This window comes from Eschscholzia californica, unplaced genomic scaffold, assembly GCF_041429995.1.
Source record: "Eschscholzia californica isolate CP2 unplaced genomic scaffold, dmEscCali1.0.p SCAF_3, whole genome shotgun sequence".
Taxonomy (NCBI): domain Eukaryota; kingdom Viridiplantae; phylum Streptophyta; class Magnoliopsida; order Ranunculales; family Papaveraceae; genus Eschscholzia; species Eschscholzia californica.
The window spans coordinates 64,700,673-64,728,600 of NW_028238420.1; the positions used below are offsets into that span (position 1 = coordinate 64,700,673).

A 27,928-nucleotide genomic window follows, 5' to 3' on the forward strand; every position below is an offset into this window, starting at 1 on the left:
AAGAGGCATTGATTCCCTCTTGAATTTGAATTTCATAATTGTATTTTGATTTTTAATACTCTGAAGTCCTAACCAACTAATTTACATGTCCATCTCATTAACCTCAGTCATTTCCTTGGAAGATGGAAACCTCGAGATGTCATCCATCCACACTAATTCAATTGATTTTCTTCGTAATGAAGTTTGATCTGGTCTAATGGTCATAGTCTGACGTTCTCTTTTGAGATGGTACGATACCACAATGTATAATAAGTCCAAGGACTGCGTATCGAACTTTGTTTTGAATTAGATCTGAGAAGAACCATTCCTAGACTACTATGATATTTGGCTAGAGGTGCTCTCGAGTGTTTTTGACTTCTGATATCAGACTCCGTCATTTGTTAATATGAATTTGTCAGGGTCTACGACTTTGTGAAGTGAATGCGGACGAGCGGATCTTACTTAGGTGAGCACATTTTCACCAAAGAAAAAAAGGTGAGCACATGGGCCCATGTGGTAGCCCCGTGGTAGTCCCTATAGCAAAAAAAGCAGGTGCCAATGGAATTTCCTACTCATTACATTTTCTTGCTATTACTTTTACTAAGGCCCAGCCCATCTAGGTTATGGTCTTTTCAAGCTCATTATAAACCCTCCTCGTGACCTCATCGAGGTTTTGATCCTTTGTTTCTTCCTCCTCTCGACGTAGTAAACCATGCTTGCAACTTCAGTGAAATTTGATTTTTATTTGAATAAAACTCGATAAGAAGTACTCAAATAAGTTAATAACCGTCATAATATTACCGTCTATACTTGATTGTACTTATTCTGACCTTTTCCCTCTATAGGCAATGCCCAATTGAATTGAAGTACTATACTTATAAGTAGATAATATATTGGGCTAGCTAATGATACCAACGTTAATATTGGTCGCATAAATTTTCAAATTAAATCAGAAAAACATGTATGAAACAACAAAGTAGAAAACATGTAGCTAGGGACTAAAAAATGTCAATCCATACATTTGTTAAGAAGTTTAATTGGGGGGGTCAAATCATGAAAATTGTTAGCTAGATATTTGGGAAAATAATTAACCTTTGATTAGTTTTTTGGTTTATCAACTAGAGGCATGATTTGACTTGCTTAATTTTTCTTCTTAGACATACTTAATTACCTTTTTGACTTATTTTTAAGACATTGAATTATTATTTGTTTATGCATGCAATTATTAAAATTTAGAGAGTGATTGAATGAAACATTTTGAGATGACCTCAGTTTTAAGCTTAATAGTAATTATAAGTACTCAGTATAAAATGCAAGGGATATCTTAGTAGTACCATTTGAATCTATCATTCATTAAAGTCTACTTGCTAAATACTGGTTAATTTTGAAAAGAAAATCGAGTTAAATGCTTAACCCCCAAAATGAAAGAGGTAACCCATAATTACATAATACTACTTTTATAACAACCAAATGCTTATATGATTTTTGTGATTCCTATAGAGATTAACATAGTTTTATAGTTTAATTTCTGAAAGAACATTTATGATGAATTTTTCTTATAAAATATAGTCGGTCCAATAGTCTACCCTATAAATCTATGGTAAAATTGAATAATGTCGTGTCATGGACGAAATTCTAGAAATTGAATAACCCAGTGTTTAAATTTTTCTTGTTTATGTGGAGCTTACTCAAAATATAGTATGGTTCGTCTCTCCTCTTAGTTTTTTTTTTTTTTGATGAGATCTCTCCTCTTAGTTTAAGAGTGGATCAGTTAATTCCATAAACTCAATATTTGAGCAATGATTAAAAAGAAGCCAGATATCAAGAAGGCATTCAATTGAGTAATAGTATTCTTTGGCAACGGTTGAAGGCACAAAATAAACTCATTTTCGACGAAATCCAACCAACTAGACATTATAATTAATCCTCCTGAATGTAATGTATAATGGACTCTCTTCACAAAAAAAAAACAACTGTAGTAAAATTGACTATTGAATTTGACAGAAGCCTTTTGATAAAAACGAATATACGAACTAAAAAAAATAGTGAGTGGGGTTAGGGTTGGGTTCACATAATTTATGGCTCGAATTGGAGTATTATGGAGGAAGAGATAATAATGTACAGGAAATGGATAGTTTGCTGGCGGCGTATATTTCAAGATACGTCATTTATATCATCCGACATCTATACTGTCGGTTTATTTATTTATTTACTTAATTTATTAAACATATACTCTGTTTTAAATATTTATATCTTATTTGTTCATCCATCGGTAAAGTAGACTTAAAAGTTTTATCGGAAAATTTTGAAGGAGATAGATTCATGAGATAGAAAAAACAACAAAAGAATAACACATTAGATTCTTTAATAGAGGAATACATACTCAGGCCTCAGGGTGGGATCGTATTACTAGAGCAAAAACAATGTCACCTTATGAAGGGTTTCCGTATGTACAAAATTTTCTAAGTACGATACATAATACTATATTGAAAAGTAAATTACATAAACAATTTTGTCCGACTGTACTGATTAAAAGATTGTGAAGTACAAAATTCTTCCAGATGTAAATATTTAACTTCGGTAGTGCGAATAGATTTTAAAAAACGAACAACTTAATGCATTTAGAGAATTAGAGTCGCAAATGCAAACTCTACCTTTTCTTTTCTCTTCTGAAAAAGCAACATTACCCGAGTGCAGCTGAACAATCATGCATCATTTGGTTTTTATACATTATAAGGATGAAATATATCGTAACTATCATAGAAACTGTCTTACAGACACTCGTACTGTGATTTATATTTTAATAACACAATATAATTTTTTCTTCGGATCAAATTAAAACATCTAATTTCAAACAATTTTAAGTGAGTATTCAACCAATGAAGAGGTGAGACTATAAACAAGCATAATAAGCTCAATTTACTACTACATAACTTAGAATATACACCAATCAGTCTTAAAGCAAATTCAGAACTGGACCCTACCCATAATGACATATGAGTGTCGGCTGATATTTTTAATATTTATACTATCTCATATAATGCCATACTATCTCAATATCAATAATTCTTTTGATACTTTTTGCTTATCAAATTTTTTATTTTGCTTTCCGACTTTGAATGTTTGTAGATATTTACTAGGTACTAATATAATTCAGTCAATCTGTTGGACTAGTTATATAATTAAACTTAACTCATTATTCTGCTATTAAATAGGTTTTTTTTTTGAATAAAACGGTGAGATTGTATCTATATTCTGAAAACGTTTATTTTCATTCTGCCAAAAAAATGACAAAACTAACAAATGTTCTTTTCTATAGCCTATAGGTAGTCTAATAAATTGAAGTGCTTGGAAATATTTACCAGTTCATCTATATAACTAAATTAACTCCATTGAAATTACTGTATTATATTGTACTTTCTCTACATAAATCATATTAACAATTGAATATCTGCAAATATTTCAATTTATCAGACTAAAAAAAAACATTTATTGGTTTTGTATACTTCCGGAAAAGTTTTACGTAGTCTCCCTTATTGATGTGACATTTTCTCTATCACACATCTATATGATTTAATGATTTCTAACTACCAAAAAATATTTGCAACAAAAAAAAACTAGCAAAAAGTCCATTAGGCAAACACAAATATCATTTTCATAAAAAGTTACACAAAAATTACACCATTGAAGGGTTTGTTCTTAATTATTCTAAGTTTTTGTAAGAGATATAGAGAGAGAGACCAATCCATATAAAGAGATATCTTAAAACCCAATTCACTACTCACAATTCAAAAGCATTACTAGTTTTGCGTAAAACCCAAGACCCAACTTTCACTTGTTCTTCTCCTTCCTCTCTTTAACTTCAAATCTAAGCATCATTTTCTCTCTCCTCTTTTCACCATTAAATAAATTATCAGACTCACCATTCAATCCTGAATGTTCATAAATATACTACACTATTTGAAATTCTAAACTCCACCCATTTCATTACTTCAAAAATCATCTAAAGTTTCCATCTTGAAAATCGATTAGATATATATAGTTCTAAATGGGTCGAAATTCGGGTCTTTTAACACAAAAATTAAGGAAAGGTTTATGGTCACATGAAGAAGATGAAAAACTTTTCAATTATATAACTACATTTGGTGTTGGATGTTGGAGTTCTGTTCCCAAACAAGTTGGTAATGTACTTGTTTCTCTCTCTCTCTCTCTCTCTCTCTCTCGAAAAATATTAAACTCTGTTTTTCCTCTGTTTCTCTCACTAATTGATTCTAATTTTTGATTAATTCTTGCAGGTTTGCTTAGATGTGGGAAAAGTTGTAGATTAAGATGGATTAATTATTTAAGACCAGATGTTAAGAGAGGAATGTTTTCACAAGAAGAAGAAGATTTGATAATCAATCTCCATGAAGTTTTAGGCAACAGGTATTTATCAAATTGATTGTTCCTGTAATACCCAAGCTTTAACAGTTATCGATATTGTCTTCGCTTTAAAACACCCACTATCAAGCCTAATGGGTACAAAATTTTGTTCACGACCAAGACTCCACGAGCCCAACCCAAAACAAGTCGAGACTTATTAAGCTTGAGCTCACACCCGTAGTCGAGTCTCGTGCTCGTGGAGCCTTTGCAAGAAGCGAAATCCTGTACCTGTTGGACTCGAGCACCGTGTCAAAAGCAGAGACAATATCGATAACTGCTAAGGTTTGGAGTGTTACGTATCCAAAATCTGAAATGGGTATTGATCAAATTTTCATTTTGGATTGAAACTCTAGGTGGGCTCAAATTGCAACTAAGTTACCTGGAAGAACTGATAATGAAATCAAGAATTTTTGGAATTCAAGTTTGAAGAAGAAACTAAAGCAACAAGGACTTGATCCAAATACTCATAAACCGTTGAACAAAAGTGATGAACCGGAGGAGAAGAATTACAGAGAAGAAACCTCCATTAAAGAATCAGATATCAAGAGTTCGACTCGTTTCGAAACAGGACTAATTAGTACTAGTGAAAATCGTTTTGATGATCACTTTTCTAATAAACAAGTGATTGATTCAATTCCTTGCTATGAATATCAAGTGGGTTCTCAAGATCAAATTGGGACTAATCCAAATCTTTTAATTCAGTACCACCAACATTTCAGACAAGCAAACGACATCGATATTGAAGATAACTATGAATTCGGGTTTAGTTCAATCCCTAATTTAACTCATTCTCATTGCAGTAATTTATCACAGACAGAGATATCAGAGGGTTCGAGTTCGAAAATGAGTGGGTTGGTCGAAAATGCAGGTTTTTCATGGAATCTCGAGAGTAAGTTAGATTCAAATTTTAATGGGTTTCAATTTAATGGAGTAAAAACTGAAGAAATGAAGGTGGATTCATGGAATCCACAAGATGATAAAAAATATAGACATGAAGAAGCTGAAACCTTTAACTTTAGTAGTTTCCCAATGTCATCATTATCTGATGATCACAGTGGGGTTAGTTTTAATCTCTTTCAATAAATTTAGAATGTGTGAATTCAGTGCAAAATTTACTTCCTTTTTATCCCTTTTCACCATTTTGGGTATTGGGTAGAGGTAGAAAGTATAGTAATGGAGGAGCTTTCTATATATACATAGAGAGAGACAGAGGGACTTGGTTGTTGTTGTTGTTGTTGTTGTTGTTGTTGTTGTTGTAAATCTTTCTTTATGTTATTTTCATTTACTTTTGTTTTTGATGTTTCTATAAAGAAGATATAAAAGGAACTTATCAATAGTTGTATGATGGCAATGCAATCATATACTCTAAACTTTTGTTTTGTTCCCTTAGTCTTATATACTATTTTTTTTTTACAGTAACTCAAAGAATGAGATACAAATGTTTTGAACCTTAGCTTCCTCAATACTTTGGTTTATATCTCATTCCCAAAAAGAGTCGTGGCACACCAACTTCTACCACCGCCACTCCATTAGGCTAGGCCACGAACCTGCGCGACCTGTGAAAGGCAAGTACAAGCAACCATACATTATAATGATACACTATATAGAGAGACAACAAATATAAACAGTTGCTTCCTTCCTTCTCCTCTTCTTAAGCGTCAACAAAAAGATGTATGATAAGGTCCCTATTTAGTTTGATTATTTGTAGCTTACAGAAATCTTCGAGAATCATTGTAATCTTGCTCTTATTACGAATTAAAAATCATTGCAACAAATTGGAGAGTAGACTAGAAAACAAAGGATTTGATAAGCCTTTCGTGAAGACATCAGCCAACTGCTCAGAAGTAGGAACAAATGAGAGAGTGGGCACCCTAGAACCCACCAATTATCGAACAAATGGTAATCAATCTGTACGATCCCAAGTTTATAAGGTTAGTTGAGTAACTTTTTAACATTTGGGTCAAGTCAAAATATGGGCTAAAGCAGCAAGAGTACAAAATGTGGGGTATTTTGCAATCACGACAAATACAGGGATTAAAGTTGAATTTCGGCTGGTTAAGGGAAAATCAAAACTGACTTTTCTTCACTTCTTTCCAACGAGTTCAAGTTTGGGCTGGGGTTTTAGATAACCAAATTCGAATTAGAGGGAGAATCTCAAGTGGATTTTAGAGAGAAATTCTAGTTTCTTCGAAGGTAAGTGTATTACGATCGAATTAAGCTAAGTTCTATTGTTTTTTGGTCAGAAATTACTAGTTTCTCCCTCCAGAATCCAATAATTCTGGTTTGAGTGTTAATGGGGATATTCTTTCTTCCAATTTTGCACAAGTTGAAAGGGGTTCATGTAAGGGAAAGTATTCTTAAGTCTCAATCAACTAAATTAAGGTAATTCCCTAACTTGATGATAGAATTTACTAATTTCAGAATTCTAGGGTTTAGGTAATTCCCAAACTGTCCTTAATTGTGGTGTTAATTAATGTATTTATTAATAATGCATCCGCACTGTATTGAATGTAACGACTCTTGAAGTCCATCTAACAAAGTAAAAAAAAGAGTTATTTCTCAAATGGCCCCCAACTTTGTGACCAGCTTCCTGCCTGACCCCCTACTTTAGCAATAATTCCCATATGGCCCCCTTTTTCCGTTATCTTTAACGGTCTGTTACTCTCTCTCCTCCATCTCATTTTCTCACTCTGCCAAGTCACCTATCACGCCACATCATCATCTTCTCCGGCATAGGTCGACGGCCGGAATTTCCGGCCGGCGACCTTCAATTTTATTTTTTATTTTTTTTATTCTCTCTATCTCTCTCTAAATTTTTTTTTTCTATCACATTTTCTCTCTCTCTCTAAACTCCGGCGAAGGGAAACCCCTTCGCCGGAGTTTAGAGAGAGAGAGATGTGAGAGAAATCTTCTTTTTTAGAGAAAGAGAAAATAAAAAAAAATTGAAGGTCGCCGACCGGAAATTTGGCCGCCCGGCGACCTATGCCGGAGAAGATGATGATGTGGCGGATAGGTGACTTGGCAGAGTGAGAAAATGAGATTGAGGAGAGAGAGTAACGGACCGTTAAAGATAACGGAAAAAAGAGGTCATATGGGAATTATTTCTAAAGTAGGGGGCCAGGCAGGAAGCTGGTCACAAAGTTGGGGGCCATTTGGGAAATAACCCTAAAAAATATAATATAATATAATAATATGATATGATCCGATACGATATGATATCATCAGATGCATGCGGCTGTAAATTTGTCATTCGACATCGGATTCCAGTTATAATATTTGTTATTCTTTATTTTAATCTTGCAGTTACAAACACGACTAAAGGATAACGATTTCTTAAGAAAAATCATGATGGTGCATCGGAGATGTTCTAATATAAAATTCAGAAGACTATTCTCATCAAAAAAAAAAAAAAAATCAGAAGACTAACTGTCCTATGGAGAAAGTCTAAAATAAAATTTCCCTTGCTAGCTAGATGGTAGAATATATTGCAACAAAAACAAGCCACATGGTTAAATAAAAATACTCTAATTTGTCTTCGATACAATAACAATTTATCTGCCCACTTTTCACTTTTCTTTGTTATAAGGTACCCACGTTTCACTTCTCAAATTAAGGAGGTGGATTTCATAGTTTATTGAACTTGGATATTAAGGTATAAATAATTTTCTTTCAACAAAAAACAGAAAAAGGTATAAATAATTTTGTTTAGTTTTAGGCCATGAGCCTGTTCTTGTAAGAGTTTGACTTCGGTTGTTATCATATTTATCACATCTTTGAATGTGTCAATGCAATTGCAATGACTACGAGTCAATTTCCAAAAAAAATAAAAAAAATATGTGGGGAGATGTTTATAAAGACTTCATACCTAGCTATTTGTTTTATTTACACATAAAATTACTATATTGAATCCCCCCTCTCTTGGTATTTATAGTTGGATCCCAGATCTTTCTCCATATCAATGAGTTGACCAAGTAGCTATTAAATACCATCCAGCACACATTTTTTTTTTTTGTTAAGGTCCAGCACACATGTATGAATTTATATATACTATATAAAAGCATGGGGAAGGTTAATCTTTATTAGATGATACCATTTTTTTTTGTTGTTGGAAAGATGATATCATTTAGTAGTATTTTATTTGTAAAGATCTTAATATGATCAAAAATTCATCTACTCTATCAGACTTTTTATATATTTATATATAAAAGCTTGGGGAAGGTTAATCAGATTATGAGAATATTATATTGTTTCATCTATATATGTAATTATTGTAAGATTAGTTCATTATAAGTTCCTTCCAAACCCTTTCTTGAAGCTTATACATTCAAGTTGCGAAAGACATAGTTGAGAAGCTAACCATGGAAGAAGCAGGACTTTTGCAAAGCAAGGAGCTCTATCAGGTACTTTTTCTTTCTCTTTTCTTTGTAAATTTTATGCCTTTCTAAGTGGGTTGCTGGCAGAGATCATCGATGAACAAAACTTATTCACGTCGATCCAATGTGAAGGTCTAGTTTTTCTTTACTCGTACAATTTGCTTGCTTTCTTTTACTAATTCTATGTTTGAATGGTTATTACAGTATCTCTTGAAAACCAGTGTATACCCAACTGAACCAGAGCTTGTGAAAGAGCTAAGAGAAGCTACTGCAAAACACCCAGAGTACGCTTTCGTCACCACATTATAACCTAATAGAAAAATGGTATCCCTTAAATTAACCTCTTGTTTCTTACTTTTCTTCGTGTCTCTACAGCGCTTGTATGGGTACTGGACCAGATGCAGGACAATTGATGACATTGTTGTTGAGGCTAATCAATGCGAAGAAGACCATCGAAATCGGTGTTTTCACAGGATACTCGCTACTCCTCACCGCTCTTTCATTGCCTAATGACGGCAAGGTTCATTTCTTCCTCTGTGATCTGCCTCATTTTGTTCGTTTCATGTCTCATCGTCCCTCAAGAAATTTTCCTAATTCTCCGAATAATTTTTTTTTCAAAATGATGCAGATTACAGCGATCGATATAAATGGAGAAGCATATGAAACGGTTGGGGCACCCATTGTTCGAAAAGCTGGTGTTGAACACAAAATTGACTTCATTGTATCTCCTGCTCATCCAATTCTAGACAAACTCCTTGAAAATGTATGTTTTGACTACCACTTCCTCTCAAAAACAACTTTAGTAAAGGGCACAATTGTCGTTTTAGATTATTTCATACGAAGGTCTCAGACTCACTATTTTTTTTTTTATGTAAAATGAACCTAAAATTAGTCCGATTTGAATATTTATGAGACTCAGACATCTATCTATAATACTCGTTTTAGATATTGGATTTGAATTCGGAAAAACAAATAACACATCCCTAAATCATAGTGTGCTATAATACTCATTAGCACAAATACTTGGGCAGTGTTGCGAAACTTAATTCGTTAACTAATCGAATTCTTTTGCAGACTGAAAACGAAGGGAGTTTTGATTTTGCTTACGTCGATGCAGATAAAGATAACTACATAAATTATCATGAGAAGCTATTGAAACTGGTTAGGGTTGGGGGAGTCATTCTCTATGACAACACACTCTGTGGAGGAACTGTTGCCATAGAAGATAAATCTACTATTACAGAACCATACTACGTATATAATACGCCTTTTGCTGTTGAGTTGAACAAGTTCTTGGCAACTGATACTCGTATTCAAATAGCCCATGTCCCTGTAAGTGATGGTTCTACTATTTGCATTCGTCTCTGTTAATGGAAAGAAAAGAAAACCTCTTCTTGAATCGTTTCGTTTAAGTTAATTGTTTGTGGAGGTTAATGAAGTTATTTACTTGTTCCTAGCTGTGTATCGATGTATCTGCGTATCATCATCGTTCATCAATAAAACAAATAAGTTTGTGGCAATACGATTACCATGCGGTGGTTTCTCTTTGTTAATCTAAATCCAGAGCAAATTTATGTAGTTGTTGAAGGTGATTTTTGCTGTACTATGTAATTAGGTCTTACAACTGGAAAGACTTGTTTTAAGATTTGAACTACCATTTAGGTCATCCAACACTCAATCTTTAAAACTTTTGAGTGCCACATAAAATTTTTAGAATATTTTTCTTACAAACCCATATTTTACGCGATCTTTCTCAAATCCTACCCTAATGGCAATGGAGCAACATATGAGTTGGATCAAGAGTACAAGTCGAGGGAATGCGTCTCTCCATTATACACAGACCTGCTCTCCCCCTGCCAAATAGAACAACAAGTTCATGGTGTGGTCATGGTAGGTACAAGCTCTCTTGAGATGGCCAGGAGCGGGTAAAACTGCAGCTTCTGGAGACCATCTATGCTTCTCGTCTACCGATGGAAACCCTAACAACAGGTGCAAGAAGTATATCATATTTACAAGTAACCATACAAACAAGTACAGTATCACAAAGGCCTTCATAGACAACAATATGTACAAGCAACCATACATTATAATGATACATTATTTACAGAGAAATCTCTCTCTCTCTCTCTCATACACCAACTGAACCACGTAAATCTCGGTATTCAGTGTGATTGTTTACTTTCATAAATTGATTTTTCTAGTTTTGCAAGTTCTTCGCTATAACATTATTCATGAACCCTTGCTTCATCAAAATACCATCCTTTCATAATAGTCAACCAATTTCAATATGTTTTTCAGATACCCAAATCTTAGAAACATCTGAAACCTTGATTTCTTCAACATGAATCCATCTCAATCTAGGTAAATTCATTAAAATCACTTCAACTCCTTCTTCCCCAATTTTACAACATTGTTTTATATCCAAACTTTCAATCAACTTACAGTTCTTGGATATAGAAATCATGGCTGTATTTGTAATTCCTCTACACCCTCTCAATTTGATATCAATCAAATTCTTACAAGAAACAAGCATGGAAATGAATTCTCTATCAACTAACATCTCATTGAAAGACAAATCCAGTTTCTTTAAACCCTTCAAATTCTGCCCTAAAGTTGTTAATAACCCTGTTTCTCTCTCCACAACATCACAATTTAAGAGACCTAATTCTTCAATTATTCCATCTTTCATGGCTAACCCAAAGTTCTTAAGACCTTCACCTGTTAAAAGACAACAACTTTGAAGACGAAGACTAGTTAAACTTCTTCTGAAATTCTCTGAAATTGCAGAGAGATGATCATCTTCGATATCTAAAGGAAGACGAAAATCGAGTTTTCGAATAGTTGATTTGGTTGTGGTTATAAATTGATGAAGACTATCTCTGCTACCTCCATCATATAAAAGTAAAGAATTCAGAGAATCACAGTGTTCTGCTAATTGTGATAAAACCCTATCAACTATTGTTCTACTTGTTCTGAGCTCTAATTCTTGAAGACCCATTAAACAATTGAAGAAGGAAGAAGGAGAAGAGGGATCATCTCCAATACCTTCACAGTTTTTTAGTTGTAATTTTTTAAGATTTTTGATGTTTTTCCATAGCCAACTTATGCCATGATCTTCAGCTCCAATTCCTGATAAACAGAGGTTTTCTAAGGGTAACCCAGATGAATTTGGGGAAAACAGAGCTTCTTCTCCTTGTTCAAGTTTAGGATCAAAATTGGAACTTGGGTTTGTGAAGTCATCGAATTTGGGGGTAGAATTTGAAAAAGAAAGGTCTTTTAGAAATGGGAAATGGATTAGCCAATGAAAAGAGAGAGGACGGAAAGAGGAGGATATATGAAGAGAAGTAAGATGTTTAGAGGTTTTAGAGAGATAAAGTAAAGAAGAGGGAGAAACAGAGTCAGCAAAGAAACGAAGAACTTTGAGATTAGAACAACTAGAAGCAATTAAAAGAAATAGATGGTCAGATAAACTATTGTTATTGTTATATTCAGGTGATGAAGAATTGAGACTACCAGAGATGATAGTGAGAGAATTGAGATGTGGGTAGTGAGATAGAAATGAAGAAATAGATGAAGAATTGTGGTTAAGATTGATTTGTAGAGAGAGAGAATTAATAGAGGAACGATGGATATTCAACCATCTCTTGCTTACTAGTGAGATTGATGAAGATGATGATGGAGGAAGACGGATAAAGATTTGTTGAACCAGTTCATCACACAGAAGCTGCTCCATTTCTAGAGAGAGAAACTAGTCAGAGAGAGAGAGAGAGAGGGTAGGTGAGAAGAGAAACCACCGCAAACAAGCAAACAAACAAAGAAGAAAGCTACACCGTTTAGTGTTTAAGAATCTTTAAGATTAGCACTACTCAAGAGAAATTTGTTTTTTTGGGGGAGAAGAAATTTACCCCAACAAATTCCACAAAATACAATGTAGGGAAATTTTTAGTTGATGATGACACTAACATGAGACCCAAATAATCTAGATTTGGTTTTCACCATAGACAAAGAACAAGATTACATATAAATTTTCTCACAAGTTTTAATAGTTGTAGCTAACTTAAAATCTAGCACTCCACCGCCTATAACCTTGTCCTGAAAGGCTGAAACTAAAAGGTACGCCACACTTAATACATTGATATTAGTCTAGGATAAGACTAGGATAATATATGTGAGACGAAAGTTACCAACCATCACAGCACTTCAAATCAGTTTCTCGGAATTACAATTAAAATTATACATCAATTCATAATTCAAAGATACTCCAACAAACTTTCAAAAAAAAAAAAAAAAGATACTCCAACAAAGTCAATAGAAGAGGATGGCACATTTCAACCTCCCATTTGTGATTTTATCACACCTTCACTAATATGGTGCTTTAACAACAATGGCTCATGGGCGATCAACTAGTCATTTTAACCCTCATTTCTCACCGGAAGGTCCTCAAAAATAACAAAAAGTGCAAGAACACAAATTTGTTTTTTGCCATTTTGACCCTCAATTCTCGCCAGAAGGTCCTCAAAAATAACAAAAAGTGCAACATCACAATTTTTTCGCCGCAAATCCCCTTTGCAGATGGGAGGGTATTCTCCACTCCCATCCTCGACAATTTTATAAAAGCGACCTCCCCCCTCAATGGAGGAGGGAAAAGAGAAGAAAGGGAAAGAAGAGAGAGAAGAGAAACCTAACTAGTTTTCATAATGATATCATTCTTATTTTATTTTATAATTTGGGTATTGGAATAGGTAGGCTTATGGTTGCACATTGTTTTCAAATGGGGTTCGACAACCACGACTGACTCCCCTTCAAAAGGAAAGGGGATAGAAGATAATAGTAAAGAAAAAAAGAATATATGAATTCATATATTCTATGGGTTTGGACTCCTTTATTGCACACGGAGTAGACAAGTTCAAACCTACCAACTTACCTACCTAATACTAAAGAATAGATAAATAGTTAAAAGTCATCGGCCAGTTTTGAGTTAAATGTTCACAAATTTCACATATACCAATCTAAAAGCAATTCCAAGTTTATCTAGACCATAGTTTCTTCGACACATAATGGTAGTTCTAAGATAAATTCCATACAAAGTTTCTACGAGTGGTCTTAATATACAGACTGACCATATACCATTGAAGTCAGGGTATTAGCTCTTATCATTGGGATGGTATAAAAGGATGAACTTTAGAACGACAAATAAAACATGAGGAATATATAATAGAGATGGATAATGACACTGCATTTATAATATAGACAACAATGTGTACTTTATGAGATTCTTTTATTAAAGACGATGAAAAAAGCGTTTACTTTATTAAGGGTTATGCCAAAAATAATTTAAAGGTTGCGTATACTCAATGATAACAGTAAAAATGTTAAATATATACTTAACTCCAATCCAAACAAACATAAGAAAATAGACAAGCTTGGGTTTATTCGATATGACAAATGCTCAGTGAAGCAAGTCCACCTTCTTATGTATATATATGACAGAAGAGTGATCCAGAGTAACATGGCTTTAGGTTTGAATCAGGATCGACCCCAGTTGAGCAGCTCTGAGCCACTTCCCGAGCAACAACTTAGGGTTTGTGTAGATGTATCATAAGTATATAATCAACTCATAATTTCTAAACTTACCCCAAGGAAACAAAGAGGGGATAAAAACATAATACACTATGAAACTAGAACACTTATTTCGCAGAAATGCACCAAATGCCTAGTAAACGATATGATATTGACATCAAATGAAGAAAACTACATTTTCGAGTTAACACTACTATTTCACTTAGATGAAAAGGTAGATTGCACACGATAAACACTTACCTATAAAACAACTTTACCCATGAAGGCGCCTTATGTTACCCGCTTCTGAAACTCAATTTTTCATTTCGAACATCCTGTCATTCTAGTCTATCACCCTATGGAAATGACTAGAACAAAACTTGGTGTTTGATCTTTCAAGTAGCTACATACTATTAGTGAATAACCCATTTTGTATAATCATATCTTATTATAGTGACATATCTTATTATAGTGATTAATCTACACATATATGTAATGGGTTGCATCGACAAACATATAGAAAACAAACATAACAAAATTGAGCAGTTCAAACAAGACAGATATAGTGTAATATAAATCAAACATAAGCAAAATGAAGTTTCATATTATCAGGAATAAACCCAAAACAGAACTTTCAAAAGTAATTCGAATACGAAAACATTAAAGATCCAAACTTTGAAACCCTAATTACTAAACCAATTGAAATACTAGTTCAGTAAATAAAACCCTAAGCAGTAAGAACAACGGCACCGCCAGCTTCCTTAATCTTTTTCTCAGCAACCTTGGAAATAAGTTTAGCTTTAACAACTATTGGTTGAGATTGAGGCAAAACTCCTTTACCCAATACTTTAAAATACCCAAATTGAGTAACATCAATAACAGGGACATTATTAGGGTTTGCTTTATCTTTGACATCTTGAGGAATCATAGACCATAGTTTTTCAACATTAACAATTGGGCAAAAGAATTTGTTACGAAGTTTGTGGAAATACCTCATACCCACTTTCCCAAAGTAACCAGGGTGGTACTTATCAAATAAGATCCGGTGATGATGCATACCTCCGGCGTTACCACGACCTCCGGGATGCTTTCGATGTTTTCCGATACGTCCATGTCCGGCACTGACGTGACCTCTCTTCTTCCTATTCTTCTTTAGTCCAGTTGTCATCTTTGATCTCTCTCTCTAGTTCAGGGCGTCTCCCTCCTGTAGCGGCAAAACTTAAATGTTAGGGTTTGAGAGCTATTTATAGGGTAAAATAGGCGCCTATAGAAACTCCCTTGCTGCTTATAGGGGTGGGAATCGGTCCGAACGGGAATCAAACACTAACTCAACCCGTCCGGGCGGAACGGACACAAATTCTAAGTGTCCAATCGACATCCAGGCAAACACAGGAGAACATATCAAATTTTTCTCCAAAAAGTGTCGTTTTGATAGTCAGGCAAACCGGGGTATCAGTCAGTCGGACACCGGTAGAGGTGGGAATTAAATCCGCGGGCCCGAACCCGCCCGCTGGTACTCGAGACCCGCCTTGTAAATCGGGGCCCGTTGCTCAATATCGGATTTCACCTGCCCACTCGGGTAAAGAACAACGGGCACCCACAGGTGAGGACCTTGCGCCGGTTACCCGCCCAAGCCCGACCCGTTTATAGCTCGTTTAGAGCCCTCGATACCGACTTAGCAGTTCTAATAAGGCCACACTCATGGGAAGCTTACGTGTAGCACTCAAAACCCTCTCCAACTTTGTTACCCTTCCTTGTGCGACTAAACAATAAAAGGAAAACTCATACAAAAAGGAAAAGATATTTTCGCACATTGTAGTTTGTGAGGAATTAAAGAAGCATGAGCTCCTATAAATACCTTCAACCACTTTCCTTCTCATTAAAGCATAATAACTTGTTCTAGGCGTGTAACCTTGGGTTGGTTCCACTCCTAGAATTGGGCTTTTGCGTTGAAGGCTTCTAATTTGAGGCGAATATGGACGGGTTCGGTCGGGCGAATTATATAAGTGGGGAGACTCTGTCGGATCACCGGGCAAGGGTCTATGCCTGCGTCCGTCTGCTTAAGCTCTTTCGGTCGGGAGGGTTCGAATCGATTCAGGCATCGGACAGTCACGAACCCATTGTACTCAGACGGTCGTGGGCGGGTTTCGAGTTTCTGGGCCAATATCCCACCCTTACACGCTTATGGAGGAAGGAAGAAGGGACTAATATTGGTGGAGGCCCAATAATTAAGCTGGTACCTAAACTTCTAGTTTTTGGGTCTTATCTCATGTCATGGGGAATTATAAGAGAAACCCACTTTTGCGAACCCCAAGCCCAACCAATAAGCTTAACCTTTTTTAATTTCTACAAAAAAAAAAAAAAAATGAAAGAAGGAAGAAGAAAATGAATATGCTTGCAATGGTTGTGGTTGCCAAAGAGAAGTTGATACTTGTCTCAGTCTCCAACATTAGTCCATATTGACACTTAAACTGGTGAACAAAATGAATTGTTAAGAGTTGGCTGTCCATACACCACATCTGAGACACTGAGACGACTAGTGAGGGAGGGGTATGACTACCACCTCTTGTATTGAAACAATACTTCTTGATTTAGTCGTCCCGCTTGCCACCGCCTAATGATCCACCTTCTTATGAGTAAGTTTTTCTCCTATCTCATTTTTAACCTTCTCCAACATCAATTCTTATATAAGCATTTGATTTCTCTCTTGCCGGACTAACAAAACGACACTTTAGAGAGAAATAATTTCAACACATAAAAGACACAAAAGACCTACCTTATTAAACTACCTAAAAGCGTGAAAATTTAAGTCTAAACAAGAAGTTGGTTTCATCAAGATTGTCTTTAGATTGAATAAATTTTGCTATTGATTAATATGATCCAATGCCACATTCTTTGACATTTTGACCTCAAGAACAAGTTACAATGATCCAACTGCGAAACGAAATTGCAGATGAATTAATTAATAGTGTAAATGTTATTGGTTAATGCATACTTTCTTACATTACTCTACCTGACATGAAATTTATCTACTTTATCAATTTATGATGTGAAGTTTTGATTGAGTTGACTGATTATTTGAGTGAACACGTATTAACAAAAGTTAGAAAATAAAGAGACTTTATGCGATGATAATATGGACAATTAATATTTTTTTATATCGCTTAAAAGTGATGAAAAACAAACGACATTACACTTGTAATTGATGAAAAAGAAACGACATTACACTTCTAAGTGATAAAAGTCAAACAACATTGCATTCAGTAAGTGATATTTACTAAGTGCTAAAAAATCAAACACCTCTAACATCCTAGAATTGATAAGGAGTACATTATTTACCCCACTCCCTTCGGATGTAGAGTAGATTCTTACACGCCACTAACAGCTTCTTGTGGTCAAATCCGAGTTTTACCAAACCGAGACATCCGTGGTCAAATAAATTTAAATTTGGAATAACTTTAACAGAGACATAATAAGAGGTAGTTTCGATTTTTCTCCCCACTAATATCTCTTTGTCACACGATTTCATCACATGATTGTAGGGTATCAAGTAAATGTCAATAGTATGGCCTTGCAGTTAATTTTTTAGAAGTTAACATATTTGATGATTAACAGGATATAAAAGTCTAACGGGTAGTTTTAAGAAATTAAAGGATTCATGTGAGAAACCGAAATTAAATATGTGATTGTGTCTCCACCATTCATTGAGAACATCTTAAAAGACAATCTAAATGTTCAACAAAAACAAAAGGCAATCTAAAGGACGTGAATATCTCAGACATAAATCAACAACTCACCTCAAAAAACACCATTGGGTTTTATATAATCTGTATAACAAATTAGCTAGGTTTTTTGTCATGTAATAAACAATTTCTATAAATCTAAGCCGCTAATTTTTTTTTCGTAAATCACGACCCTTCGTTTTAAAAGAGGTTTTAAAAGAGGTTTTAAAGGGTAAAAACTAAAAGTCAAAATAAACTACCCACTTCTTATAAAATCTCACGCTATATCTCTCTCCCCTCATTTTCTCTCTTCTTAAATTTACACTATTTGATTCTCTATCTTTTCTCTTCTTTCTTTAAACCTCACATTATTACAATTATCATTTTTGTTTTGTCTACTTGAAAATTTCTGAATGACCAAAATATATATATCGATAATTTGACGTATAATACTTATAGAAAACTCCGTGCCCGTAAGGCACGGGCTATACCCTAGTAGATATAACAAATAACATAGATTTTCTCCCATACCATAACTTGCATCTATAAATCTCGGGAGTTAATAATGAAGCAACAAAAAAAAACACAGTATATGAATTCAATATCTTCTATCGTGTGATGCTCACTTATTGTACTCCGACTAGACAAATTCAAAGCCTACCACCTTTACCTACATAATATGAAAGAAACCTTCATGTACCCTTTACATATTTGTTATACACCAATGTTTTGGGAAGCATAGACAAATTTTCAGAGTACAAATCTACAATAAAATTATTTTTTGTTCCTTCTCTTTGGTTTACCCACGACACAATTCCTTTTCAATTCTCATATTGGTTGCGATCACCGACAAACAACAAAAGATTGGCCAAACTAATACACACTACTGGTTTGAGAGATTCCTTTTCAATTTTCATATTGTCGCGATCACCGACAAACACAAAAGATTGGCCAAACTAATACACACTACTGGTTGAGAGAAATCTCTCAAACCAACCGGAATTGTTCTCAAGCCATATCGGAATTATTCCGTCAAAAAGGACTTACTCTTTGTCGGAATAGATAAAGAGACTAAGACAGACAGAAAAGATGACAAGAGGAAGAAGAAAAGGAGAGAGAGAGAGAGAGAGAGAGAGAGAGAGAGAGAGAGAGAGAGAGAGATGAGAGAGAAGAGAGAGAGAGAGAGAGAGAGAGAGAGAGAGAGAGAGAGAGAGAGAGAGAGAGGAGAGAGAGAGGAGAGAGAGAGAGAGAGAGAGAGAGAGAGAGAGAGAGAGAGAGAGAGAGAGAGAGAGAGAGAGAGAGAGAGAGAGAGAGAGAGAGAGAGAGAGAGAGAGAGAGAGAGAGAGAGAGAGAGAGAGAGAGAGAGAGAGAGAGAGAGAGAGAGAGATGGCTTTGTCATAGGTGATAGGACAGAGACGATGAGTTACTGTCTCGAAAAATTCCACAAAACCACGAGTTTCCTTCAAAATTTTGAACTCAGTTAAATTTTCTATATAAACAAGTTTTAAGTTGAATGTTCACAAATCTAACAACACATACAAATCTTCACAATACTCCCAAGTTTAATCAGACCATAGTTTCTTCACCACATAATGACGCTTCCAAGACAATTCCGTTAGAAAAGAGTTTCTACAAATGGTCTAACATATAAAGACCAACCAAATACCATTAAAGCAAGAATATTAGCTCTTGTCGTAGTGGTCTTGTTTAAGCATGAACTTTACCACAACACGAGGAATGTATGATAAAGATGGATAATACCACTGTATTTATAATATACACAAAAAGATGTGTTCTATATAATTTAATCTAACCGTAAGGATACAAAGTTATAAAGACACTATGAAACTAGAACACCAGTTTGGGAAAAATGCACCAAATTTCGACTAAGCGTTACTATTTAATTTAGATGAAAAGATAGATTGCACAAGATAAACAATCGTGAATAAAAACAACTAACTGATGCCAACGAAGCCAAAGGCCATATATAACACCTTCCGAAACTCAACTTTCGATTTTGAACGTCCTGCTGCAATTCTAGTCCATCACCGCCTATCTGAATGACTAACATAAAACTTGGTGTTGGATCTTTCAAGTGACTACATTTTGTATATTAAATATCAAACTAGCCTTGAATAACCGACGTATCTATTATAATGATTAATTGACATATCTATGTAAATCGAACATAAGCAAAATGAAGTTTCATTAAACATGAAGGGTTTTATAAACCCTAACTAGACTACTACAAAGACCATAATCACCGTCATAATGCACTCATATAAAGCACAAAAACAATTGATAATATCACATTAAGCAATTCAAACAAGACAGATATAGTGTAATATAAATCAAACATAAGCAAAATGAAGTTTCATATTATCATGAATAAACCCATAACAGAATTTTTCTAATATGAAAACATTAAAGATCCAAACTTTGAAACCCTAATTACCAAGCCAAATTGAAATACGAAAACCCTAAGCAGTAAGAACAACGGCACCGCCAGCTTCCTTAATCTTTTTCTCAGCAACCTTGGAAATAAGTTTAGCTTTAACAACTATTGGTTGAGATTGAGGCAAAACTCCTTTACCCAATACTTTAAAATACCCAAATTGAGTAACATCAATAACAGGGACATTATTAGGGTTTGCTTTATCTTTGACATCTTGAGGAATCATAGACCATAGTTTTTCAACATTAACAATTGGGCAAAAGAATTTGTTACGAAGTTTGTGGAAATACCTCATACCCACTTTCCCAAAGTAACCAGGGTGGTACTTATCAAATAAGATCCGGTGATGATGCATACCTCCGGCGTTACCACGACCTCCGGGATGCTTTCGATGTTTTCCGATACGTCCATGTCCGGCACTGACGTGACCTCTCTTCTTCCTATTCTTCTTTAGTCCAGTTGTCATCTTTGATCTCTCTCTAGTTTCTCTCGCTCTAGTCTAAGGCGTCTCTCTCCTCCTCCTCCTCCTCTACTGGAGCGGCAAAAATGAAATGCTAGGGTTTGAGAGGGATTTATCCCTCCCTAGGTTTTTGTGGCACTCTTTTTTTCCTGGTTTGCTTGATGGGCCTCCTCAACTTAGGCCTTTAGTTATTGGTCTTCTCTTAAGATCGTGGGAAGTTATAAGAGGAACCCACTTTTGCAAACCCCAAGCCCAACCAGCAAGCTTTTGCTTTTTTTTACTTGTCTATGACCACGTTTTTCTTCAATACAATACAATTCCCACAAAATACTCAAAAAATGAAAGCAATGGATGTGGTTGTCAGAGAGGAGTTGTTACTCGTTTGAGTCTCCACCATTAGTCTTTGTTGTCACAACAAATGGTGGAAAAAATGAACTATTAGGCAGATCGTACCCCCCATATTAGATAGATAAGACAACTCCAAGAAGATTGAGGTGTTATTGTCTCTTGTGGTCGAATGATGACCTAGAAGCTGCTAATCTTCTGAGTGTCCATCATTAGTCCCGATTGCTACTAAAACTGGTGAAGAGAAAGACTATTAATCGAATTAGCAACCCATACACCACATATGAGAGAGGAACAATCAATGAGGGACCACATTTGACTACCACGTCTTGTATTGGAACATTACTGTTGAATCAGTCATCCCACTTGCCTCCACGCGAGTCCTTTCCTCTATTATTTTCAACATCTATCCTTGGGGAAGCATTTGATTTTTCTCTCATCCCACAAACAGATTTCTAATGGAACGCAAGCCTTGTTCAATAAAATAATTCAGTTGATTTCACCGTAACGTAAACTCATCTTAAGTCGGTGAAGTCTGGTCGTTCCAAATGATTATACACTCTTTTTATAGCGACCTACTTAAAAAGCATAAAATTCTAAAATTTCATTGACAGTCGTGAAGGTTGATCCATCCACCCAATATTTTTTTGTTGAAAGACCATCCACCCAATTTAGAATTGATAAGTTTGTGTATATACTTACATTATTTACCCACTCCCATCACATGTAGATTACATTCTTTCAAACAACTAACACCTCTCTCTCTCTCTCTCTCTCTCTCTCTCTCTCTCAAACTATCTCTCTGGTTTATCTGCAACAAACAGTTGTGTTGCATTTGCAGAATTCAGTGTGGGGGGCTCACTCAAAGTACATACACATGTCTCTCTTCTCCCCTTTATCTCCTCTTCCCTCTCATTTCTCATATCGTCATCACCACCACCAACTACTCCTTCCCACCAAAAAACCCCATTTTTTCACCATCAACACAAACCCCAATTTCCCTCATCTTCTTTTTACTCCCATCAGAAGAACCCTCAATTCATTCTCACCCATTACTCCAAAATCTTCATCTTCAGCTTCAGTCAATGGTTTCTCTTTCCAAAATCAAAAACAACAAGAAGAGGAAGAAGATAAATTACATAAATTGGTTTTGTTTATTCAATCGATTTTACCAGGTGGAGATTGGTGGAAATTAACTAATGATAAAATTCCAGTTATTCAATATGCTAAACCTGTAACTGTTATTAGTGCTCTTCATCGAATGTGGGAATTGGTTGCTAATGATAAATGGGTTATCTTTACTGCTTTTGCTGCTCTTATTCTTGCTGCTGTTCGTTCTCTTTCTCTCTTTACCCCCTAAATTACTTACTTGTTTCTATTCATTCTCAATTAATTACCCATTGTTCAATTTGATTAGGGTTTAGGAAAATTAGGGGAAAACTTATTAATACTGATTAGTATGTGTGGAACTGCTAATCTGTTCATTCTAAAGTTGTCTCCTTTTGAATCTCAAAAACCTCTAGTGTTGTTGACTTGATTTTTGTTTTTGTAGCTTTCGGAGATTTCTATCCCACATTTTTTAGCAGCATCTATATTTTCGGCACAGAGTGGCGAGACGGTGGTGTTTCATAGGAATGCCCGTCTGCTAGTTGTGTTGTCCGTCACTTCCGGAATATGCAGGTCAAGATCTTGTATGATCAAACTCTCCCTTTACTTTCACTTGTTAAAGTTTAGATTAAGAAAGCATGATTTAACTTTCAAATACTAGTAAAGTTTAGCATTTCCTCATTTTAGTCTGAATTGTACTTGAACCCCAAATGTTCGTTCCGGTTTCTGTTTATGAGCCTATCGGAACTTCTTTTCTGCTGCTTAGCCACTTGGGTACCCGAAGGGTAATGTTCGTTGAATCCTTGAGTGAGAGTATGCAACTAAGTAATTACAATTCAATCTATCTCCATTTCCATGTATAGGTCATGTTTGTTAGGAATAGTAGGCTTAGGCATTTGAAACAAATGGATAGATGGTACGGAGTATGAGCTGACTACAAACTCTTTTTGTGTGAAACCCAGTGGTCTACGTGGTTGCTGTTTTACCATTGCAAATATGATCCTGGTGAGTCCCTTATAATGTATTCCAGATGTCTTTGTTCAAATAGGTTTTCTTTGTTCTTTCTCCGTTTCTTATGTCTGCCGTGTTTTTGACATTACAAAGTTCACAGCTTGGTTGATTCATGTCTTTCCTGCCAAATATAGTTCCTGAATGATATTGTCCACTTCAAAAACAAATAATGGTTCAATTTCTGGAATTCCTCAGCAAATTAAATTGCTTATTTTAGACAATTACATATTGCAGGTTAAACGTATGAGAGAAACACTGTATTCGGCCATCCTTTTTCAGGTTGTTATTAACTTTTCTATTATTTTTGTTTCTGTGTCTCCCTTGGACTGAACCGTACTAGATTTCTTGGTCATTATTTCATATGTAACTTGTCTATCTCGCCTCTTTATAGGATATATCCTTTTTCGACGCAGAAACAGTAGGTGATTTGACAAGTAGGTTGGGGTCTGATTGTCAGCAAGTATCTCGTGTCATTGGAAATGATCTCAATATGATTTTAAGGAACCTTCTTCAGGTTGTCTTCCCTACTCGTCGACATACTTTGGTGTGTTCATATGCATAAAATTGGAATTGTAATACTCTCTTATTCTCAATTTCCAGGGCACAGGTGCATTGATTTATTTGTTTATTTTGTCATGGCCTCTTGCACTTACTACGTTGGCGATAAGCTCTACTCTTGCAGTGATCATGCTGATATATGGCCGGTAAGAATTTCTAAAATTTTGCTAGTTTCATATGCTTACTAGTTTTCCCTTTCCTATGCTTGGTTAAGTTTTTCTTACGTGCTTCAACTGTTGCTTATAATTGATAACTGATTTGATACGTGCCTTCCTGGATAGGTACCAGAAGAAGGCTGCAAAAGCAACCCAAGAACACACTGCTTGTGCAAATGAAGTATCATCAAATCTCAAAAATGCTTAAGTAAATTTTTAATCTTGATGTTTCTGTATTACTGCCTAAGCATTTTATGTTCGTTTAAGGTCGCACAAGAGACGCTTTCCTTAATGAGAACTGTTCGAGTGTATGGGACAGAGAAACAAGAAATTGGAAGGTAATAACTGCCAATTTTGTAAAGTCTATTTCATCGCTCACGTCGTCTCCTTGAAATACAAAGTTTACAAACCGCTAAATAAGCAACTTCTCAAGCAAACTCACGTAAAAGCATGCATGGATCGTAACTATATCTGGTTTTGACAAACCTGTAATTTTTCTTCGTGTGGCGTGGATAGATACTATAAATGGCTGAAGAAAATAGCTGATACAAGCTTGCGGCAAAGTGTGGCATATGGGTTTTGGACTCTGAGCTTCAATACCCTTTATCATTCCACACAGGTATGGATCTTCTCTTAGGCTTTCCAAGCCATCGCTTTATCACATTTTTATATCGATTATCCTCTCTTAGTTATAAATATACAATGTCAGAATTTCTAATTGTAAATGCCGCTACCCTCAAGAAAGTACAGGCATAACCTTGATTTCGGAAAAATCTGAATAAAACACTATATACAAAAAGGTAAATATTTTACATAGCTTACTACATATATAGGTATACAAACACAAGTAAATTAAGTAGCAAGTAAGCACGTGGCAAACAAACAAAAAAAATCAAGTAGTCAATATATGAAGGGGAAACTACTTAGTGTTGGATCAACATGTTTCCTATATGAGCGGGCAAGTTTATTTTTCTTTATTTAAACATTTTAGGTAATTGCTGTGCTAGTTGGAGGAACTTCTATTGTTGCTGGTCGTATAACGGCAGAGCAGCTTACAAAGTTCATATTGTACTGTGAATGGTTGATCTATGCAACATGGTGGGTGGGAGACAATTTGTCGTCTTTAATGCAGTCTGTTGGGGCAAGTGAAAAGGTGTTCCAACTGATGGATCTCTCGCCTAGTGGCCAATTCTTATCTGAAGGCAAGTACTTAACCAAAATCTTGAGTCAAATTGCTACTATTTTCTAAATTAATAATGAAATTAGCACTGTCATGCTGTCGGCCTTTAGGATTTTAACTTGTTGCTTTATAGTGTCAAGTTCTGATTAGCTGGAAGTGTCTCATGGATCAGGATCTCGTGAATATTTGTAATCTTATTGATCACATTCTTCTAATTCAGTATGCAAATATATATTAACTTTTTGAATGTGGTAAAGAGGCATTGGAAAGATTGGTTGAACATTTAATGCAATTAGCGAAGACTTAGTTTCTTGGATCTCTTCTTTAGAATGGTTTTCGTTGAGTATGTATATCTATCAAATGGATTTACAGATGATAGGTTTTATGAAATCTAACCATTTCAGAATGACATTCTCGTATAGGAGTGAAACTGCAAAGGCTGATGGGACGTATCGAGTTTGTGAATGTATCCTTTCACTATCCATCGAGAGCAACGGTATGTCATGTTCCCTCCTCCAACATAATATCTTTGAACAGAATATCCGTGTCCTCGTGTCACTGGGGCTAGCAAGCTACAAAAGCTTTGTTGAAAGAAAGTTATTCCCCTGTACTTCACTTAACAAAAAATTGCTCATCAAGCAGAAAAGTTTAGCTCTATTGCATCTTTTCACTTGAGAATGTTTACTTGATAATATTACTGTATTAGTGGAAGTCACTCTTACACATGAAGTCATTTGAATCTACTCTAAGGTGGATGGATACATCCTTTTCAATTTTATGGCATTTGTGCAGGCACCCGTTCTACAAAATATCAATATGTCAATACGCCCAAATGAAGTGGTCGCACTTGTAAGAAAAATCTATCTTCTATTTACACCATTACCCAAGTTCAGGACATAAGTGTTCTTTCTAACTTATATCAGGTTGGTCTTAGTGGTAGTGGTAAAAGCACCATAGTTAGTCTCCTTCTTCGACTGTATGAGCCAACTGATGGGCAGGTATGATCATCTAATACTTGTAATGTTGATCTATCTCGTTTCTCCTCTTCAGCTAATACCCACTAGTTCTATCAAGATTCTGTCAAAAAATGGTACTAGCCCTAACTCTAGTTGCTGTCTTAACTGCAGATACTAATCGACGGCTATCCTCTCAAAGAGTTGGACATAAAGTGGCTTAGAGGGAAAATTGGTTTTGTCGGACAGGTTGTGACGTGCACTTTACCTATACCTGAAGTTAACTGAAAAATTCAGTAGGATTGTTTTTCTCTAATTATTACATTTTCAAGCAGGAACCACGCCTATTCCGGATGGATATAAGTTCCAATATAAGATATGGATGCAGCCGTGATATCACAGAAGATGATGTCGTGTTAGCAGCTAAACAGGCTTATGCGCACGACTTCATCATGTCTCTTCCAGATGGTTATCAAACTATTGTGGATGATGATCTACTTAGTGGAGGACAAAAGCAAAGAATTGCCATCGCTAGGGCTATTCTTCGGGATCCATCAATTTTGGTTCTCGATGAAGCTACTAGTGCACTTGATGCCGAGAGCGAACATAATATAAAGGTTAATAACTTTACTAATCAACATTTCAAACATTATTAGTACGACCCACTTATATAAAATGCTTCAAATGCATTATTTTTGCTTTTAGGGCGTCCTTCGTTCTGTGCGAAACGACTCCAAGTCGGGAAGAACTGTCATTATCATTGCACATAGGTAATCACTTCAAGTAATTTATTCTTCTAGTGGCATGTTATGCTCAAGTTGGAGGATCGATAATGACGCTCTTAATTTGCAGACTATCAACAATACAAGCTGCTGATAGGATCGTAGTGATGAACGGTGGTAGAATTGTCGAGGTATGTCAAATTATTTTTGAAACAGTAAGATTCGAAATTTTGTTATCTGTAGTGGAGAACCATACGTGTTAGTGTGTTACCATCCAACCAAAGTGGGCGTCACGAAACCACCATTACCCTGTGAAATTTTGGTTTTGTTCTAGTCTTGGGCTTTTGAAACTTAAAATGGGAAGATGGACTTTAGTTTGAAACAAACCTAAATATGCAGATGGGCGAGCACATGGAGCTACTAGAGAAGGATGGATTATATGCAAGATTAAGCAGTAGACAAGCCGATGCTCTGCCATGATCCTGAAAAAGATTTTTGAACACAAACGAGGTTTGTTTCACGACGTTTTTAGGATGAAACAGCCTCACTTATCAAAACGATTTCTATAGTGAAACTCAAGCTCTTGTATAAACACAACCCATAAACAAGAATTGTTCTATACAATCTTCTTAAAACCTAACATGATCATATAATCATTAAAGATATCTATACAATTTTAAAATAGATTAATATTCTTTAAAATTGATGGTCGATGGCCATTATATGGCATATGTTGATGTTTCCTGTAAGTTTCTCTTCTATTTAAAAGGAAGACTTTTCGGCCAAATTAGTCAATCTAGTTTGACCAAATTGACTTTTTTCATGGCAATCCATCTTGTAACTTGTCAAGTCTTTCTAATCGAATTCCCAGCTCCCAAAGCCCATACTTTCTCTCTCTATCTTTCTCCGCTCGCCTCTCTTCTTATC

General features: G+C 35.3%; 4 protein-coding genes and 2 pseudogenes across 5 annotated transcripts; 3 read left to right on the forward strand and 3 right to left on the reverse strand.

Moving 5' to 3' along the window:
- Positions 1 to 3,758: 3,758 nt before the first annotated feature.
- Positions 3,759 to 5,771, forward strand: LOC147553327 (transcription factor MYB7-like). Its single transcript, XM_086669345.1, has 3 exons — positions 3,759 to 4,160; positions 4,275 to 4,404; positions 4,755 to 5,771. The coding sequence occupies exons 1-3, from the start codon at positions 4,028 to 4,030 to the stop codon at positions 5,482 to 5,484; spliced, it is 993 nt and encodes a 330-aa protein (XP_086525471.1). The 5' UTR covers positions 3,759 to 4,027; the 3' UTR covers positions 5,485 to 5,771.
- Positions 5,772 to 8,505: 2,734 nt separating this feature from the next.
- On the forward strand, positions 8,506 to 10,294 carry LOC147553328 (putative caffeoyl-CoA O-methyltransferase At4g26220). Its single transcript, XM_086669346.1, has 5 exons — positions 8,506 to 8,801; positions 8,979 to 9,058; positions 9,150 to 9,294; positions 9,403 to 9,537; positions 9,849 to 10,294. Exons 1-5 carry the CDS (start codon positions 8,760 to 8,762, stop codon positions 10,143 to 10,145), a joined length of 699 nt encoding a protein of 232 aa, XP_086525472.1. The 5' UTR covers positions 8,506 to 8,759; the 3' UTR covers positions 10,146 to 10,294.
- A 470-nt stretch (positions 10,295 to 10,764) lies between these two features.
- On the reverse strand, positions 10,765 to 14,926 carry LOC147553329 (uncharacterized). Its single transcript, XM_086669344.1, has one exon. The coding sequence runs from the start codon at positions 12,505 to 12,507 to the stop codon at positions 11,047 to 11,049; it is 1,461 nt and encodes a 486-aa protein (XP_086525470.1). The 5' UTR covers positions 12,508 to 14,926; the 3' UTR covers positions 10,765 to 11,046.
- On the reverse strand, positions 14,918 to 15,545 carry LOC147553330 (large ribosomal subunit protein uL15y pseudogene; annotated as a pseudogene).
- Positions 15,546 to 20,413: 4,868 nt separating this feature from the next.
- LOC147553331 (large ribosomal subunit protein uL15y pseudogene) lies at positions 20,414 to 21,082 on the reverse strand (annotated as a pseudogene).
- A 787-nt stretch (positions 21,083 to 21,869) lies between these two features.
- On the forward strand, positions 21,870 to 27,703 carry LOC147553332 (ABC transporter B family member 26, chloroplastic-like). 2 transcript variants are annotated; one of them, XM_086664877.1, is made up of 18 exons: positions 21,870 to 22,645; positions 22,868 to 22,995; positions 23,385 to 23,427; positions 23,668 to 23,712; positions 23,825 to 23,947; positions 24,034 to 24,137; positions 24,273 to 24,327; positions 24,414 to 24,484; positions 24,663 to 24,765; positions 25,138 to 25,348; positions 25,749 to 25,822; positions 26,119 to 26,175; positions 26,250 to 26,324; positions 26,454 to 26,528; positions 26,615 to 26,896; positions 26,985 to 27,049; positions 27,132 to 27,192; positions 27,401 to 27,703. In XM_086664877.1, exons 1-18 carry the CDS (start codon positions 22,193 to 22,195, stop codon positions 27,479 to 27,481), a joined length of 2,106 nt encoding a protein of 701 aa, XP_086521003.1. In that variant the 5' UTR covers positions 21,870 to 22,192; the 3' UTR covers positions 27,482 to 27,703. The 2 variants fall into 2 exon arrangements, with proteins under 2 accessions (XP_086521003.1, XP_086521004.1); XM_086664878.1 differs by having other exon boundaries at positions 21,998 to 22,645; positions 22,868 to 23,006.
- The last annotated feature ends 225 nt before the right edge of the window (positions 27,704 to 27,928 follow it).